This window comes from Gadus morhua, chromosome 20, assembly GCF_902167405.1.
Source record: "Gadus morhua chromosome 20, gadMor3.0, whole genome shotgun sequence".
Taxonomy (NCBI): domain Eukaryota; kingdom Metazoa; phylum Chordata; class Actinopteri; order Gadiformes; family Gadidae; genus Gadus; species Gadus morhua.
Window position 1 is genome coordinate 22554335 of NC_044067.1, and position 19645 is coordinate 22573979.

At 45.3% G+C, this 19645-nt stretch overlaps 1 protein-coding gene across 1 annotated transcript; it reads right to left on the minus strand.

The window, feature by feature from the left end:
- Positions 1-3949: 3949 nt before the first annotated feature.
- On the minus strand, positions 3950-19305 carry LOC115533562 (uncharacterized). Its single transcript, XM_030344109.1, has 6 exons — positions 17319-19305; positions 17088-17228; positions 12916-12999; positions 4692-4769; positions 4121-4254; positions 3950-4027 (listed from the first exon to the last, which is right to left on the minus strand). The coding sequence occupies exons 1-6, from the start codon at positions 19282-19284 to the stop codon at positions 3950-3952; spliced, it is 2481 nt and encodes an 826-aa protein (XP_030199969.1). The 5' UTR covers positions 19285-19305.
- Between the last annotated feature and the right edge of the window lie 340 nt (positions 19306-19645).

Sequence of the window (19645 nt, forward strand, 5' to 3'; positions counted from 1 at the left end):
CACATACACACACACGCGCATGCAAGCTAATCACAGGCAGGCATGCACACACGCACACAAGCACACACACACACAGACACACATACACACACACACACGCATGCAAGCCGGTCGCACGTAGGCATGCACACATATACATACACACACAGGTCTGGTGGGGTCCCAGAGGTCTCATCTCTTAGGTGGAGCAACAACACCTACATGGCGTGGATGTGTTTTGGGGCAGAGGGTTGAGGCCAAGGTAATTTAGGACATCACCCCCCCATGGCTCTGCTCCCTGAGTCCATGAGGAGAGTCAATGTGTTGTGGGTGCCTGTGTCACAAGGCCCTTCTCCCTCTGGGTGAAGGTGGAGCCCATGACGGAGGTGCCTTCATGTTGACTGGGCTCCATTCCTGGTGGTCTCCAGGTTGTTTATGTTGAAATCATGCACACAAAGAAAGGGAGAGGATGCAACCTCCACTACGGGAAACAACGCATTCCCGTTTCCAGAGGTCATGAGTTCGTTTTAATGAGACAGAAGTGAGCGTATCAATGGCAGATCGCTCAGCAGCTCACAGTGTGATGTCACCCTGACATCACACTGTGATGATACAATAGCAGCGGGCAGGTGACCCTCAGGGTGCACTCACACTAGGCCATCTGGCCGTGGCCGTTTTCAGGCCAGGCCAATTTGGCCACTTGGGAGAGGTGTGCTGCTACGGTACGGGCCGCTACGGTACAGATGCTTATGAGCCGACACTCGCACACGCACAATTGTGACATAATAAAGGCGACGAGCCTTCTTTCCCAGTAAACGGTAAACATATATCCAAATAAGCAACAGACTCAGCAAAGTGCGAACTGTGTTCGCGGTGTTGTTGTCCATTGTTGTTAAAACTCTGACTCCACTGTGCACTCACACTAGGCCATCTGGCCGTGGCCGTTGGCCGTTTTCACACCTAACCATGCTCAAATGGCCCCATTGTTCTCTGGCCTGCACTCACACTAGGCCATCTGGCCGTGTCCGTTGGCCGTCGCAACTGTGGCCTGGCCACGGTAGGCTCTTGTACATACGTCATCACGTCGTAAGTAACACGTCATCACCAAGCGTCCGCTGCATGGACCATAATAAAGTCTGCCGCCAGTCAGAGTTCTAACAACAATGGACAACAACACAGAGAACACAGTTCGCACTTTGCTGAGTCTGTCGCTTATTTGGATATATGTTTACCGTTTAATGGGAAAGAAGGCTCGTCGCCTTTATTATGTCCGTGGTCGTCGCATGGACTATACTTCATCCAGCTCAGGTTGCGTAGCCGTGCGTGTGCGCGTGTCGGCTCATTAGCATCTGTACCGTAGCGGCCCGTACCGTAGCAGCACACCTCTCCCAAGTGGCCAAATTGGCCTGGCCTGGCTAGACTGGCCACACTCACACTGGCAGATTTGAGCACGGTTAGGTGTGAAAACGGCCACAGCCACGGCCAGATGGCCTAGTGTGAGTGCACCTGAGTGCACCTCTGAGTCAGCCTGGGTTCCTCAAAGCTATAGTGTTGTAAGATAACAATATCAATACAATAGATACCATGGAACTTGTTTTTATAAAATAAATTGAAATTACTTTATTAGCAAATATATATTATACATACAATTGATTTTATATCTTATTTACCACTTTTCTATAACATTTCCTTTTCTTGTTTTCCCACAGTTTTGGTTTATCTGTCTATGTTTGTATGTTCTATGAAATTATTTAACCTCATTACTTATTTAAGCAAGTACCTTTGTCAGAAGGACAATATATGTCTGCATAGTAAGGATGTTCATAGAACCAAGTGCCAAGCACTAACGCCTCGTTTCCACATGCGTATGTTTTTCGTATCCGTGCTTCCGTAAATTTACGCTACTGTTTTACGTACGGACATGAATTTATTTACGGACAAAAGATGGGGGAGCGTATGATAATGGCCGTTTTTAGGAGACCGGTACTTTGGAACATGAGGATCGACATATATAGAGATAAAAACAAAACCAACCAGGCTTGGAAAGAGATCGGTGAGGAGTTTGGCCTGCCAGGTACTTACATGTTTTGTGAAAAACATAAAAACTTTCATACGGTATCTCCGTAAAACGACGGCGAAAGTTAAATTTTTTGAACGGATATTATGGACATACCAGACAGAAATTTTACGGAGGGGAGGAGTCTCGGAGGAAAAATGGACATTACGGAGAATCACATAGGAATGAATGGACTTTCGGTCGGAGACGGTTGGATCGAATACGAGAATGTACGTATGTGGAAACGAGGCGTAACGGTCTCTAGGTTAACCCATTCCCCAACACAGATAGCTAGGATAAGATGCTAAACAACTAAGTATTATAACTAAATACAACATAGCCTACAATAAGTGCGCAGGAAGTGTGTGCCTGTTACACTCAGAGACGCCCCTCACACCACGCCTCTGAGCTCTGGCCGTGTTACATCACCTTTAGTGTGCCACCGAGAACATTGTAATGCAATGCATTAATAGGTGATCGGAATAAAGTAGCAATGTAATCAAGTGTGTAAGAGCATTTAAAATCGATACTTAAATGACCAACGTGGTAAAAATTCAAAGAAAATAAATCTCTTTACGGGCCCAGCCATGTTTGTTGTCGAGTCGTACACTCGCTCTACTTTCTGAATAGCGGGTGGGTCTGACCAAAAGGGGGCGTTCCTCCTTGAAATGCCGCAAGCAAGCCGAGATATTTACAATTTACGAATAGCACATACCAGCGTACCATACAAATGGATTACACCATTACATCGCCTTTAGTTTTACACACCAAGATGCTCCTCAGACCACGCCTGGCTCTGGGCCTAAGTTACATCGCCTTTCAAATGCAACGTGTTCCATTGCATTGGATTAATTAGGATTACTTTAAATATATAGGACAGGGGTTCAAGGTCTTACGCCCTATTTCATTAGCTGATACATTAGGCTTACATTCGATATCACACACAGTAATTGCGTCTGCACTTTCAAGTGGCCTATGGGGAGAGGTTCCTCGGCTGGTATTAGAAGGCGGTGTTGAACCAGGGCTCCCAGTCTAATGCAGCGTAATAAGTGTGAGATAGTAGAGAATAGCATGCTGAATTTGCTTGCCATTATTACAGGGCAGCACATTAGGTTTTTAAATTGGCTTCGCTCTCTCGCAGCTATATTTATTCCTTCTTTCCTGACACAAACGATGAAAAACTTGTCTGCGAGGTCTAAGTCAGAGCCGTGGATCTGAAGCTTCTAAAGTCATTGTGCGTGACCAATCAGAACCGGAGGGGCCCGCAGACTTGAAAAGGACCAATTTTCCATCAACTTAAAGGGAAAATTCACCAATTTCCATTAAGCTTTGTATCGTTAGAAACCCATTCATATTTTTGAATGGTCGTGCATCATTCCCTTATTTTCTGGAGAGACTGGAGAGATCCGTATCAATCTCCAACACTTCCTGTTTAAGATGACGCAATATGACGATTTTTGCGTAGAAGTAAATAGGAAGTGTAAGAGGGGAGGATTCTTGTAAGACTACAAGCACTAGTCCCACCCCTCTATAGGGGGTGGGACCCACTGACGCTACAGACCTATTAGAGCAGTGCCAGTGGGTGGGACTTCACTCTTGCGGTATCAGCTTGGTAGATGGAACAGCGAGGTGTCCGATAGGCGGAGATCTAGATAAGCGGGAGTGGCCAGCGAAGCTGGGCATCGTGGTGCATGGTGGGAGTTGTTGTCTTCAATCCACAAGCGCCAAAAAGTCACTTTCTGCCTTTTCTCCGTCAAGACGGCACCAAATTAGAATTGTATTTTATTATTCGACAACATATAGGACCCAATTTCAATACATATTCATGCATCCACCGGTCAAATGCTCCTTTAAGGAGTGAGCAGGGATTGTGGCGATAGGACTGTGGTCTGGGATCCAGGGCAGGGAACCAGCTCACACCGGGCTGGTCCCCTGGTCTGTGGTCTGGGATCCAGGGCAGGGAACCAGCTCACACCGGGCTGGTCCCCTGGTCTGTGGTCAGGGATCCAGGGCAGGGAACCAGCTCACACCGGGCTGGTCCCCTGGTCTGTGGTCTGGGATCCAGGGCAGGGAACCAGCTCACACCGGGCTGGTCCCCTGGTCTGTGGTCAGGGATCCAGGGCAGGGAACCAGCTCACACCGGGCTGGTCCCCTGGTCTGTGGTCTGGGATCCAGGGCAGGGAACCAGCTCACACCGGACTGGTCCCCTGGTCTGTGGTCTGGGATCCAGGGCAGGGAACCACACCAGGCTCGACGGGAGGCCGCCTGCTGGCAGGAACGTCTTCACCACGATGAAGGAGGATCCTCCCATTGGATCTGCCTTTTCTTGTAAAGTATGGCAGCTTTATAAAAAAGCCTAACCACCAACGACGACTGTTATTGAGTTATTTATGATGCATAAAGAGAGCTTCTCTTCATGCATTATTCCAGCGCTTATTTAACCGATATGAGTTTGGAGAGGATAACAGTTCTGGTGTTGGAGGAATGGGAGCTGTGTTTTGAACTGTTTGCCCGTGGGCAGAGCAGAGGAAGAAACCATGTTTTATTTTATGGACTGGATATTACCCTGCAATATTACCCACTGCATTTGAACCACGTGAAACCCGATCAGCATCATCAATGCTTCCTATTTGAGTGTGCGCGGTTGATCTCTGACCTCTCACATCCTCGTAAGAGGATGTGGTGCTCTCCACCAGCCTGACCCCCCAGTAGTCATCACAGAGCAGAGGACAGCCTGAGGGGGCACCATTGATGAAACTCAATGGTGCCCCCTCCAGCAGTAGTCTCTCTCTCTCTCTCTCTCTCTCTCTCTCTCTCTCTCTCTCTCTCTCTCTCTCTCTCTCTCTCTCGTCCCTTTTTTTTTCCCCTCCTTGGTTGACCTGCTTGCTTTCTGTTGTCTGGTTATCATGGTTATCAAGTGTGTGTGTGTGTGTGTGGGGTGTGTGTTTGTGTGTGTGTGTGTGTGTGTGTGTGTGTGTGTGTGTGTGTGTGTGTGTGTGTGTGTGTGTGTGTGTGTGTGTATGTGGGGTGGGAGTGTGTGTGTGGGTGTGTGTGTGTGTGTGTGTGTGTGTGCGCGTGTGCGTGTGTGCGTGTGTGCGTGTGTGTGTGTGTGTGTGTGTGTGTGACTGAGCCTGGGTTAATGTCGCTGGATCTCAGCCCCACTCCAGATGTCAGCGGAGACGCAGGGAGGGAGGGAGGGAGGGTGGGAAAGTGGGGGTGTTGGGGGCTGCAGATGGCAATCATTCCTGCTTGAAGATGACAGGAAGAGAACGAGGGAGAGAAAGAGAGAAAGAGAGAGGGAGAGAGAGAATGAGAGAGAGAGAGAACGAGAGAGACCAAGAGAGAGAGAGAGAGAGAATGAGAGAGAGCGAGCGACAGAGAGCGACAGAGAGCGAAAGAGAGCGACAGAGAGCGACAGAGAGCGACAGAGAGCGACAGAGAGCGACAGAGGCAGGGTTTGGAGAGGAAGATTAGTGTGGAGGAAATAAAAGATGAAAGAGATGAAGGGGTGTGATGTGGACGAGACGGAAGCAAAGAGGGGGAGAGAGGAAGAGTGGATCAGAGGAGCCGTGAAGAGGAAATATTGAAAGAATCTCCAGTCTCTCCAACAGTGACATCACTGAGTACAGTCTCCTTGAGGGGAAGGGATGTCTTTACTTAGAAAAATGACACAAAGTGAGATTATTCCAGTAGCTCTCTCTCACACACACATTTAACCCATCACTGTTCCAGCGAGAGAGGAGGCAGGGGCTTGGATTGTTGTCTTGAACTGATCTGGTAAAAGGTTTGCCTGTCATTGTGAAAACCCTCGTTTGGTGGTTGATTGGAGATACTCTCTTCCAGTCCTCGAGTAGGAGTGAGCAATGATGCAGCTTTCGAATTCAGTTTGTTCATGATGAATCGTTTCTGGCTTTAAATAAAGCATTTCCTGAGACAAAGACAGATGACAAAGCAGGTAGAATTATTCAACCAATAGAATCAGTGGATATAATATTTATTCAGAAAATATCCATTATATGTGATATTTTTTGCAACAACCCACCACAGGGACGTTTAAGGCACAACCCTGCCATCAATTCAGGTCAATATCCCCAGTGATTGAGACGCAGTGATGAACGACCGGTCGACGGAGGGGGGCAGCCCCAGGTAGTTCCTGTATTCCCCAGGGAAATGAGTGATGATCCAGCGGAGGGAGACAGAAGTAATCCCATTCCCCACCCATCCCTCTCCTCGGCTGTCCATCCCCCCGGCCCCCCCATAAATCAACCATACACCCAACCATCCAGGTGGAGGTTGAGGGTGGTTGAGGTTGAGGGTGGTGGAGGTTGTGAAGGTGGAGGTTGAGGGTGGTGGAGGTGGAGGGTGGTGGAGGTTGAGGGTGGTAGAGGTGGAGGTAGAGGGTGGAGGTGGTGTAGTTGGAGGTGGAAGTTGGAGGGTGGAGGGTGAAAATGGTGGAGGTGGAGGGAGTGAAGGAGGGAAGGAGGGGAGGAGTGTAGGAGGGAAGGGATGAAGGAGGGAAGGAGGGAAGGAGTGAAGGAGGGAAGGAGGGAAGGAGTGAAGGGGTGAAGGAGTGAAGGAAGGAGTGAAGGAGTGAAGGGGTTAAGGAGTATAGGAAGGAGTGAAGGAGTGAAGGGGTGAAGGGGTGAATGGGTGAAGGAGGGAAGAAGGGGAGAATAAGGCAAAGGGGGTGTGAGGGAGAGATGGTAAATGGGAAGTCTGCCGCCCTGGGAAGCCCCTTCTCTGGCTCCAGACAGTACACACACACCCACCCACCCACCCACCCACCCACACACCCACACACACACACACACACACACACACACACACACACACACACACACACACACACACACACAACCACAAACACGCGCAAACACACACACACACACACACACACACACACATACAAACACACACACACACACACACACACACACACACACACACACACACACACACACACACACACACACACTCACACACACAAAGACAGCAAACACACAACGAACACACAGACCATTATGGCTTAACACCATGGTAAAAGCCCAGTTAAAAAACTGTGAACCTGTAAATGAGCTCATCAACAGGCCAACATCTCAGGGAGACTGCTTTGTTAACATGCTTACTTTCACCAGCAGCACACCAACACTCTACGTTCCATAAGGAGGAGAAGGTTAGAAGCTCAAAAACAACAATTATTAAATTGGCTGAATACAGCTTTTTTTCAATTGCTTGAACACGTTTTGCAAAACTTGGCTCATTGTGTCAAAACTCAACACACAAGCAAATGAGACACAACACTGAGAAATATACCATTCTCATATATGTCAAATTGAAACTCTGCTATCGAAACCTAACAATCCTTTGTCAAAATGTCACTCTGATGACAAAATGATACACACTTGTATCATATGAATACACTTTCAGTTCAGCAGCAACACACTAGTCTACTTTATATAAAACACTGCAGTCTTCCATATTCACTGTTTTTATTCAGTTCCACAGAAGGCACGTTTTCACAACAATCACTAATACTCATTACTGTACATTGCAGGTACTTTATAGTGCAGTAAATTCAGGTTAAGCAAAACTAAAACTAAAATACACAACTGTACTGCAAACATATAAAAACACGGCAATAGGCCTATCTCACAACTTCCTGGTTCGGCGTTCGATTTTGCCTTCACCGGGTAAAGTGACTTCCGGTCGCGTAGTCCATGATATTTGACAATGGCGCGGTCAAAAAACAAAAGCTTCTGTTGTGTACCTCTATGCGCCAATTCAAAACAAAAACAACCGTATTTACATGTCCACGACTTCCCAAATAATACCCAATACAGCAGTGGCGATCAGACGGAATGAAGGAGTTAATTTCGTAATTCAGAAGGGGAGTACACTGGTCTGTAGTCGGCATTTCTCAGCGGCTGATTATGACGACGGGAGTGCTACGCTGAATACTGGAGCTGTTCCTAGTCGTTTTGACTGGAACAGCTACACCACAGCCCCGAAAAAAACACCCGTGTATAAACGGGTGTCAGCTCGAAAAGCTGAAGGAGAGGACAAAACACGAACGGACCGGAGAGGTACCGGGGAACATGACTACGCGACACGCCCCCCTGCCGGTAAGTAGATGTGTGCTAACTAGCTGTTATGTCTGTTATTTGTGTTCAACACATGTTGGGCTATTGTATAATTTTGCCAAACATGGCATGGTTAACGTTAAAACATTCAATCAACATCAGACGTACTGTTAAACTGGGGTTGCATATTAATTCAGATTCAGCTTTATTGGCCAGGTTTGCGAACAAACGAGGAATATGACTTTGTTTTTTACTCTATGTACACTCAACCTATAGTTAATGCATAAAAAATAAAAACAGAAAACAGTACAAATAAATTTAATAATAAGAAATATAAATAAACTTAAGTATACAGAATAACAATACAATAAAAATAAAGGGTGAATACGAATGAATGGTAATGAAGACTTATTTGTCTTCTTTTTTTGTAGGTGCACTGGATGATGCCCTGGAGTATATTGCTGAGCTGGAGGCAAGGCTGCAAGAAATGTCCATGGGGCCACAAACTGTCCTCAACAGGTTTTGTGTGTCTGATCAGACCATGACATATTATACTCGGTTTCCATCTCAAGAAGTGTTTCAAGTGTTTTGGGAGTCTGTTTTGCCCCTCAACACAATATATTCTTCATTGGAGCAAAGCACAGAGGATTGGACAAGAGGCGATTCCAACACCACGCCCTTCAAGGAAGATTCCAGTCATTGATGAGTTTTCATCTACTGTTGTAGAGTAGCAACTGGCCTTAAAGAACAGGTCATTGCTGACATCTTCCAGGTCAGCACAGCTGAGATGGTACCAACTCCAAGCTGGATATTCCCTCTAGGATGTGGGACATTAAAGGGCGAAACGTCAAATAAAAATGTGACTTTTTTTTTATATTGTAGTGATAACAGATGTATTCTAATATGCATCTTTTCATAATGAGCAAGTTTAACAGAGTGCAAATTGCAAAACAAATGTCTTACCAGCATACGCTCTGTAGAGTGTGGACTTGACTCCAGTCTTCCCCACCGACTTGGGTTTCTTCACCACCAGGTCACTCACAGCCTCTGGATGGATTCCCTGAGGCGAACAACAATACAGGAAATGCATATACTCTAGACAAATACTGAAGTGTATGATTTGAACAGAGGACACAACAGCACACATGAGTTCGAGGTCGATGCCACATCTGTGGTTGACTGGTACAGGCCAGGGAAGGTGGAACCACATCAAGGCCCAGCTGCACATAATGCGCTGTCTGGAACAGAGCGGTTATATGGCTACAGAAGCCTTTGCCCGCAGCACAGCTACAGCTCTGAGAGACCCAGTTGTCCAACAGCCTCCAGGGTGATCTGTGAACACCATAAGAATTGAGTTACTGAACTTAGTAGGTAGGACCTTGATATAAGGCCATTGGAAACTGGCAAGGAGCCTGCAACCGCAGAAAAGCCATGTACAGTTCTGTGCAAAACTCTTGGGCCACCATTACATCTGTTGTTTTAGCAATGTTATAACATGAACTAGCCCAGATGTTTGTCCTTTTAATGCACTCAACACATTTCCTTTATTTACGGCTTGTGCCTTAATGAAGAGGAAGAAAAATACATAGGTCTACTCTGTACAGCCACAACATTGCAGCAAGCTAGGTGGGCCAAGTCTTAAGCACGCTACTGTTTGTAAGAAAGAACAATGAAAATGATCTGAACTTCAGAAGAAGAGGAAAACTGCAACTGCAGTTGTTAGTCCAGACAGACTATCAAAACTAACAGACTTGGGCCAACGGGCCCTAACTCAGCAGAAACCTGTAGTATGTGGGGCTCCTCATCGAGCGGTTGCATCTACCTCTCACTACCACCTTTCCATCAACTATATTTGACACTTAGCATGTACATAATGTTAATAATATGTCGCTGATCGGAAGAAAACTGGTCAGCAAATAACTAGCTGAACCTATCCTTGGCTAAACTAATGCTAAAATGCTAACGCTACACACGGAGACTTCATAGCCACCATGGCTAATTATATTCATAATATTATAGTCTACACGTAACAAATATGATCATTTTACACACATTTCACACACAGACAATATTTCTGACGATTTATATGGATCGTAAATGGTTTGCTTGTCATCACAAAACATGAATGAGCAAGGCGGCCATTGAGTAGCCTACTGACAACAACAAAACACCTTAGACAACTTACCTTGATAATTGTGTACAAACTCCTCCACAAAAAAACTTGTACCCCTTTGTCAGCCTGGGCTGTGGTGTTGCTGAGTGTGTCTCCACAATCTTCTGCACATCTTCGAATCGCAATTTGGGAATACCCACCAGGGAAGTGGCGAAGAAACGATCCATTTTTGCATTGACGGCAATACAAAAATGACTACGCCGGAAGAATGTTTACCCGGTGTGACGTCATTTCCGATTTTCGTGAGATAGGCCTATTGTGCGTGTGTGGTTCTTATGGATCCTCGCCTTGTGTGCCGAATCCATCCATGGATTGACCTTACCTCAATGTCTCCGTAGGCCTGTTCCATCGCCTGCAGATGAGGCATGTGGTGTGGGCATGTGGTTGGCGGTCATATACACGCCATCAACAAGCCGAAAAAAATAAATCTATAGGGTTTAGAAATGGCGAGTATACAACTTCAAATAGTTTATGGTTGGTTTACCAGTTCCGGACAAAAACAGTCAGATGGAAACTAACATTATCATTAACCGTCCCGGGGCAGCGCAGGGGAAATATATCATTGTGTGCCGCCATAAGCCTTGGAGGGTAACTGGACCATCATGCAAAAATAGGTCCCTACAATACCCAACATATCATCACACTTCTAGATGCACTTCATGATGCAGCTGAACAGGAGAGATCAGAGCAGCCCAGGTTTGTTGTTGTCTGGGATAATGTTAGTTTCCATAGGGCTGCTTTGGTCCGGAACTGGTACACCAACCATAAACAATTTAAGGTTGTATACTCGCCATTTATACACCCTATAGAAGGTTTTTTTTCGGCTTGAGGATGAAGTGTACATGACCGCCAACCACATGCCCACATGCCTCTTCTGCAGGCAATGGAACAGGCATGCAGAGACATTGAGGTAAGGTCAATTCATGGATGGATTTGGCACACAAGGCGAGGATCCATAAGCCCACCCACGCACAATTGCCTGTTTGTCTGTGTTTATGTGTATGTTTGGTTAATTTTTGTTGTATTTTATCCTGTAAGCAACATCAACCTCATACTGCAAACACAGAGGGGACTCCAAGGCTCCTCAATGACATCCCCTCATATCTGTTCTCTTTGGAATGGCAGCTTTGCCCTCATTTAACCGGCTCTTCGGTGCTGTACGTAACCCAGAAACCCATCAGTTAAGTTAATGGGGCCAAAGAATGGCCCTTGCTCAACAACCTGCCGAAGATCTTTCCTGCTCGATAGCTCCTTTGAAGTAGCAAGGTTCCAACACAGAGGACTTTAATGACTGCTAATCTTACCTTTTATTACCTTGTCCAGTGCTGCTCTGCCCCCCGCAAGGAATGCACCAAGCCCTCGAGACATTATGTATGTGTGTGTGTGTGTGTGTGTGTGTGTGTGTGTGTGTGTGTGTGTGTGTGTGTGTGTGTGTGTGTGTGTTTCGGCATGTGTGTGTGTTTGTGTGTGTGTGTGTGTGTGTGTGTGTGTGTGTCTATCGGTGGGATTCAGGGTGTGATAGAGAAAGTGTGAATGTGTGATGGTGTGTGTGCGTGTCTGTATGTGTTTTATTGTACTGCTTGCTTAGTCTTTGACCAGCTGCTCAAATGAATGTATAAGAGTGATGTAAATGGACTGCATTTCTATAGCGCTTTTCTAACCATTGGCCACCTAAAGGGCTTTACAATATTGCCTCACATTCACCATTCACGCAAACATTCACATTCAAAACGACAGCAGAGTCAACCATGCAAGGCGACAGCCAGCTCATCGGGAGCTAACAGTCAGGGTTAGGGACCTTGCTCAAGGACACCTCGACACTCAGCTAAGAGGAGCCGGGGATCGAACCAACAACCTTCAGGTTACCAGCCAACCCGCTCTACCTCCTGAGCTACTGCCGCCCTAGGTGTGTTGCACTTCGCACAGCCCCCGTCACCCCCCCACATACACACACACGCACACACACAAACGCACGCGCACACACACACACACACACGCACACACCCACACACTTAACATTCCTGATGAAGCGTGACAGTGTGATGAGATAACATGAAGGGAGAAAAAAGCAATAGATGAAAGGATAAGAGAGAACACTTTAAAAAGCACGGCCTTGCTGGAGATTTGAATAAATACCATTAAAACGACCCACACAACTATTTCCTTGTGAGTCATGAAACTTTTAATTGCTTTTAGCAGCAGACAAGGCTTTAGCAGACCTCATTCAGCGAGTCCCTTTGTGTCAGGTGGTGTGAGTACTGCCAAGGGCGCTATTAAGAACCAGTAGACCACAGGAAGTGATGCGGGACTTACTGTGACGAATACCTCAAAGAAGATATTGAATATAGCAGCAGATGGGACGAGAGCGGTCTGTAATGGCTAAAACTTGTCAATTGTTTTACCACTTCTTGTGAGTTCCGGTGTTTGCCTTGTTGAACGCGTGAAAGTAGAGTCCATGAGACGTGGCTATAATGAACTTGACTTTGTTTATTTCTAACAGATGTAAATTAAAGCATTGAAGTTTTGTCTTTGTTTCTTTGTTTGTTGGTTCAGCTCAGTTGCGTTTCCTCGCCACGGTCCCGTCAGGTTCATGACAGGTTCATGTCCTGTAGGCACGTTCTGCTCACGGTCAATAATGGTATTCGCAGGCCGGAACTCTCCACTCTCCTTGGCCTGGCACACCTTTATGCTATAGTCAACTAGTGCCTGACCTATAGGGGGCACACACTCAGAAACAAATGACAATTTTTCCTAATTTCCTAATTTCCTAATTTGGGACAATTCAATACAAATAAGATCACTAATAATAATTTTGTCACACAAACTAAAATATCAAACTGAATACTCAAAAAAGGTCTCAAATGGCTCCTACACACCGGCCCCTAATAGTGTGCATGGGCAACTATTACAACACTCAAATCATAAAGGAGCATAAATTCTTTGTAGTTTATTGTTACCATTAACTCAAATCATAACATGAGTAGGTACTACTTATCTCTGGCCGATGACTTTGTGGTCATCTTTTCTGCTCCTTCCAGAAGCAGACAGAGCTTGGTTATTGGCCTCTCAAACACGCCAGTCTTCGTAATAATTTTCACTGTCCTCACCAAACCTCTGGAATCTGGTTTGACTTCTATTATTCTTCCAAGGTTCCAAGACCCACGAGGGGCTGAACTGTCCACTACCATCACAATGTCATCTACTTGGAATCCTTTCCTGACTGTAGTCCATTTTTGTCTTTCCTGTAAAAGGGGTAGGTATTCTTTGGTCCATCTCTTCCAAAAAAGATCGGCAAGAAACTGAACTTGTTTCCAGCGCCGTCTGGTGTATGTGTCTGACTTCTGAAATAGTCCAGGGGGAAAAGCAGGATGGCACTTCAGGAGAAGAATATGATTAGGTGTTAATGCCTCAAGATCAGAATCATCTTCATGAACTGTGCTGATAGGGCGACTGTTCAGAATGCTTTCCACCTCACAGAAAAGTGTTTGCAAACCTTCGTCATCAAGTGGTTGTTCATGAGCAATGGAGTTGAGAGTCTGCCTGACCATACGGATAAGCCTCTCCCACACCCCTCCATGATGTGAGGCTGCTGGTGGATTGAAGGTCCACTGAATACCTTTCTGGAGCATTGTGTTCTGAATCTTTTCTTTGTTCCAGTTTGAGATGGCATCTTGTAATTCTCTTTTAGCTCCTACGAGGTTAGTTCCGTTGTCAGAGCGGATGTGTGTCACCTGACCTCTTCTGCTTATGAACCGCCTCAGAGCGTGAATACAAGAGTCTGTGTCTAAGGAGTGTGCCATCTCCAAATGTACTGCTCTACTTGACATACAAGTAAAAATGACACCATAGCGCTTGACTAGGCTTCTACCTCTTTTTGTTTCAAAAGGCCCGAAGTAATCAACACCTACATTGCTAAAAGGTGGAAGGTCAGCTTCGAGTCTTTCTTTCGGCAGGTCTGCCATCTTTTGTTCTCCAATTCTTCCCCGGACACATCTGCACACAACACACTTGGATATGACTTTGCGAGCTGCGGAGTTGGCATTAACAATCCAAAATCTTTTTCGAAGTTGTGAGAGAACATGGTTTCTCCCACCATGTCCAAGCTGCTCATGAATGTGTCTAAGTATTAGTGCGGCGACATGAATGTATTTGGGCAGGATTATGGGACGCTTAGCCTCCCCAGGCATTGCAGCCTTGCTGAGTCTTCCTCCTACTCTTAAGACTCCATTCTCCAGTACAGGATCCAGTTTGTAGATGGTGCTGTTCCGCCCTAGTCCTTTTCCAACAAATTTCGTCTTTGCCAGCTTTGCCATTTCCTCTGGATAGCTTTGATGCTGACAGAACATTACGATTGCTTTCTCCGCCTTCATCAGGTCATCCAGGGAAATACATTGGCTGCCAAGTTCACTCTTGCTGGCTTTTCTCTTGCTCTCCAGCATTTTGCTCTGGCTTCTTGTCTGTGATTGTGGAGACACTTTACACTGCATCTTTCTATTCACACTGAGGGCAAGAAGAAGGTTTCTAAATTTCAAGTACCACACGACAGCTCTTTTTAACTTATTCCAACTTGAAAAGTATTCAAGCAACTGCTATGTCGGATTGTTCTGCGTCTTAATCACAGTACTGTACACTGCTGTGCATCTCTTGACCTCAAGGTCATCGTGTGAGAGTGGCATGGCTTCTAATGGGTTCTGTGGCCACTCATCTTCTGATTTCCACAGGAACTCTGGTCCGTGGATCCACTTTCTGCATTTGATGAATGTGTCTGCACTCATTCCTCTAGATGCTAAATCAGCTGGATTCAGCTTTGTTCCAATGAATTTCCACTGTGTGACATCAGTGTTCTCTCTAATGACAGAGATTCTATTGGCTACGAATGTGCGGAATCTTGTGTGTTCATTTGCAATGTACTTTAAGACTGTCTGACTGTCTGTCCAGAATGTCGAGCTGTTGAGTGTGATGTTTAGTTCTTTTCTGAGCATTTTGTCTACTCCAACAGCCAAGACAGCCGCCACAAGCTCCAGGCGTGGTATTGTCGTCTGCTTCAAAGGTGCTACTCTGGCCTTGCCAAGCATGAAAGCTACATGCACAGTGTGTTTTCCCTCTGTCAGTCTTATATAGCTTACTGTTCCATATGCGAAGTCACTAGCATCTGAGAAGTGATGGAGTTCAGCCTGTGTGGACCTTCCGATTCCATCTGGTTTCACAGAGCGAGCCACTCTGAAGTGTTCCAATTCGTCAAGACCGGTCAGCCATTTCCTCCACTTCTCTGATGCAGCCTGTGGTACTTCCTGGTCCCAGCTGCACTTTTTTCTGCAAAGATCTTGAAGCAGCAACTTAGCAGGTAGAGTTAGAGGAGACAGGAAACCAAGCGGGTCATAGATAGAACTGACCATTGAGAGAATGTTTCTTCTGGTGTGCGTCTTATCTTTCACAGAGATGTTAAACTTGAATGTGTCACTTTCTACACACCATAACAACCCTAGGGCTCTTTCTGTAGGGAGTTTGTCCCTGTCCAAATCAAGTTCTTTCATTTCAGTCGCTCGGTCTTCTTTGGGGATATGAGACAGTACAGTGCGACTGTTACTCACCCATTTGGTTAGATGGAATCCTCCCTTGTGGCAAACACAGGTAAGGTCTCTCACCAGGTCGACGGATTCATTTTCTGTTTCAAGAGACTTTAAACAATCATCAACATAAAAATTGTTTTCAATTGTGCTTATCACTTCTCGATCAAAACAGATGCTATTGTCTTTGGCAGTTTGTCTGAGCGCAAAGTTTGCGCAGCTCGGAGACGACACTGCTCCAAACAGATGCACTGTCATGCGATGCTGAACAGGGGATAAAGACACGTCACCTTTAGGCCACCACAGGAAGCGTAAAAAGTCAACATCAGAGTTTGAGACTCTGACTTGGTGAAACATTGATTTAATGTCAGCCATGAGAGCCATAGGATGTTGTCTGAATCTTGTGAGAACACCAATGAGTGTGCTGGTCAGGTCTGGACCCTGGAGGAGTTCAGCATTCAGTGATGTTCCATGAAATGTTGCGCCACAGTCAAAAACCACTCTAATAGTGCCTTTCTTAGGGTGAAAAACACCATGGTGTGGGATGAACCATATCTTGCCGTCTTCTCTTTCAAGTTCAGCTTGTGGCACCACCTCAGCATGTCCATTGCTGATCACATCCTCCATAAACTCTGTGTACTCATTTCTGAATGTTTCATTTCTTTTGAACTTCCTTTTCAGGCCTATTAGGCGCTGCTCTGCAACCTGGTAGTTGTTGGGCATGACAGGTCTTTCTTTCCGGAAAGGTAAGTCTAGGCTGTAATGTCCATCTTTGAGCGTGATTGACTGCTCTGCAATTTTGATAAATCTTTTGTCCTCTATTGACATTTCTTTGTCATCTAATTTCTCATTGAAGTCATGATTGTACTGTTGTACAATCAAATCTTCCAGCTTTGCAACTGATGTTCTGTTGACAGTAACTTTCTGATGCCCACTGCTGTCTGTCACAACACTGTCATCTAGAGGACCATTAACAACCCATCCCAATAGGGTCTTCACAGCATATGGCCCATTTTCACGACTATTTATTATTTCCCATGGTTCAATTGCTTTGGGAGCATTGTTGCCAATCAACAGCTCCACTTCAGCCTTGATTTTCGGGATCTGGATCTCACTCAAGTAAGGCCACCTAGCTAGCTCTTCTGTCTTTAGAATGCTGTCGGTGTCTACAGGCATACTCTTTTGTGTGTACACCTCAGGGAGTGCAATAAAGTTGTTTTCGTTCAACGCACTAACCTCTATTCCATTTGCCATGTAGGTAATCACAGATTGTTCTTGGTTCATTGTCCTTAAGAGGATGTTGGTCCTTTTTCCTCTGATGTTCAGCTTGTTCAGGAGATTTTCTGTGCAAAAAGTAGCAGAGCTGCCAGGATCTAGAAAGGCATAGGTGTTAATAATCGTACTACCTCTTGTGCTTTTTACTTGAATAGGTACAATGGACAAAGTGCAATTCTGTACATTACCGGCCCCAGTATGTTCATCAGCTTTGACAGACACCTGCAGGCTCTTCAGTGTGGTCTCTTTGATATGCAAGGCACTTGGATGCTGCTTGTTGCAGATGGTGCACTGGAGACGTTTCCCACAGTCCTTGCTGATGTGTCCAGCCTTTGCCAGACATCCAAAGCAGACTCCATTCTGCATTACAAATTCAATTTTCTCTTCATGTGGTCTTGAATCAAACTGAACACATGTCATGAGCTCATGCTTACCATTGCAGAAGAGACATGCTTTATCTGGCACCATGTTTTGGTTTGCTCTTGGTTGGTCTCGTGTCCTGGTTTCCTCTGACGTCCGCTGAATCGGCTTCACGTCAACTTGTGTAGCAAAACTACCTGTAGGATGTGCCTTCACTGGGGGTCTGGATGTGACCCTGCTGGAGCTAGGCTCCTGAATGTCACCAAAAACTGGATCTGAGACAATGGAAGCTTGTTTTTCAATGAAAGATACCAGGTCAGCCATTCTCACTCTGATATCACGTTGTTGTATTTCGCAAGCCTTTGAGCGCCATCTTTCTCTTAACTTATATGGTAATATGAAAATGATTTTTCTCATGTTAGAAATTGTGTCTAACTCCTCCATGTACTGAAGTTGTTCCATGGCATTGCAGCAACTTCTCAAAAACAATGCAAAGTCCTGCAAAGCTCTTGGTTCCTCTAATTTGATCACTGGCCACGCAAGGGCCTTTTCAATGTAGGCACACGAGATTCTGTAGCCATTTCCAAAATGCTCTTTAAGCAATTGCCTTGCTTTTATATAGCCTCTATTTGCATCCATGAATTGACAACTTTTGACAAGCTGCTGAGCTTGTCCTTTTGTATACTGGATGAGAAATTGTAGTCTGTCTTGGTTGTTGTCTGTTCTACTTTCAATGATGTGTTCAAAGGAATGAATAAAGGAATTGTACTGTAAAATATTACCATCAAAAACTGCAAGATCTCCTTTTGGCAAAGTATGTAACAATTGTTGTTTCACTAGGAGACTTGTCAACTGATTTTGCTTTTCCAGAATTTTGGTAAGATTGTCAGGTACCTGTCCTCCCTGTGGAACTGAAAAGCTCTCTAAAGACATATTCTGGAGAGCGTGGCTCTGGTCATGCACTGGTCTAGCAGTACTGAAAGAGGGTGAAAGAGATGGCATTCTAGGTATTCTAGGTATTCTAGGTATTCTAGGTGTTCTAGCTGTTGTGGTCAAAACAGGGAATTGCACATGAACCCCATCTTTAGGCCTTGTATCTCTTACAGTCTGTTCAGCAATTGGTCCAGAAATCTTTTCAATATTCTCCTCATAATACGAATTCATTGCATTAAATTCTGTATGGTTAAATGCATTGAATGTTGTATCAACAGCTTGTGCTTCAGCATTTCTGAGATAGTTAATTTTGGCTGTAGTTGCAGACAATTCAGCTTGTAAGTCATGAGCCTCCATTCTCTTTCTGCTGAGCTCCTTTCTCTTTCTCAGTTCATCTTCCTCCTTTCTCAGTTCATCTTGCTCATCCTCTAACGCATGCTTTTTCTGTAAAGCTGCAGCCTTAACGAGTAGTGCTTCTCTGTCTGCCTCTGCACGGATGCGCACAGATGTCGTGGATGAAACAGAGCTAGTGCTTCTCAAGGACAGCCTATCTTCCTCAGTAGGCCCGACACTGATATCAGGATTACTTTCCAATCCAGTATAGGAAACGGTAACTTCATGCAAACGATTTTCAATTGAATCTATCCACCTCGTGACGTTGGCTAAAAAGGTGGTTATCGGCTCAAGCCTCGGTGCATACCAGGACTTAGTATCCTCATTTCGATCTTCCTCTTCTAACATTTCTTGGTATGAATCATGAAGAGATTTGTATTCCTCTAACATGTTATTAAACATAACCATATTACTTTTCACTTCATTAAAACTTGTTTCGTCATTCATCAAAGTATTTACAATGTTCATTCGTCTCGTCAAATGAGACAATTTGCCAGACCTCGCAATCTGGCTGCTTCATTGAGGTTTTCTTCAGGTAGGCCCAAACTGGCCTCCTTCACGGGATCCGTCATCTTATATCAATACAATTTTCATTCGTTCTCACAAAAACTGTTCATCAACTTCATCAAACCCAGAATTTCAACAAAAAGCCTTTCTATCGTGCTCTGTATGCGTAAATTGCGTTTGTCCATGCACGATATGGCTTCAATTCCCCGACGTTAAGTCAAACTATAAACGTCGGGTTTCCAAAAATACTTGTGTTTCTTGGGTTCAAAATGTGCACAAACAAGGTTTCAAAAGTATAGTCCATTCATAGTACATTGCATTC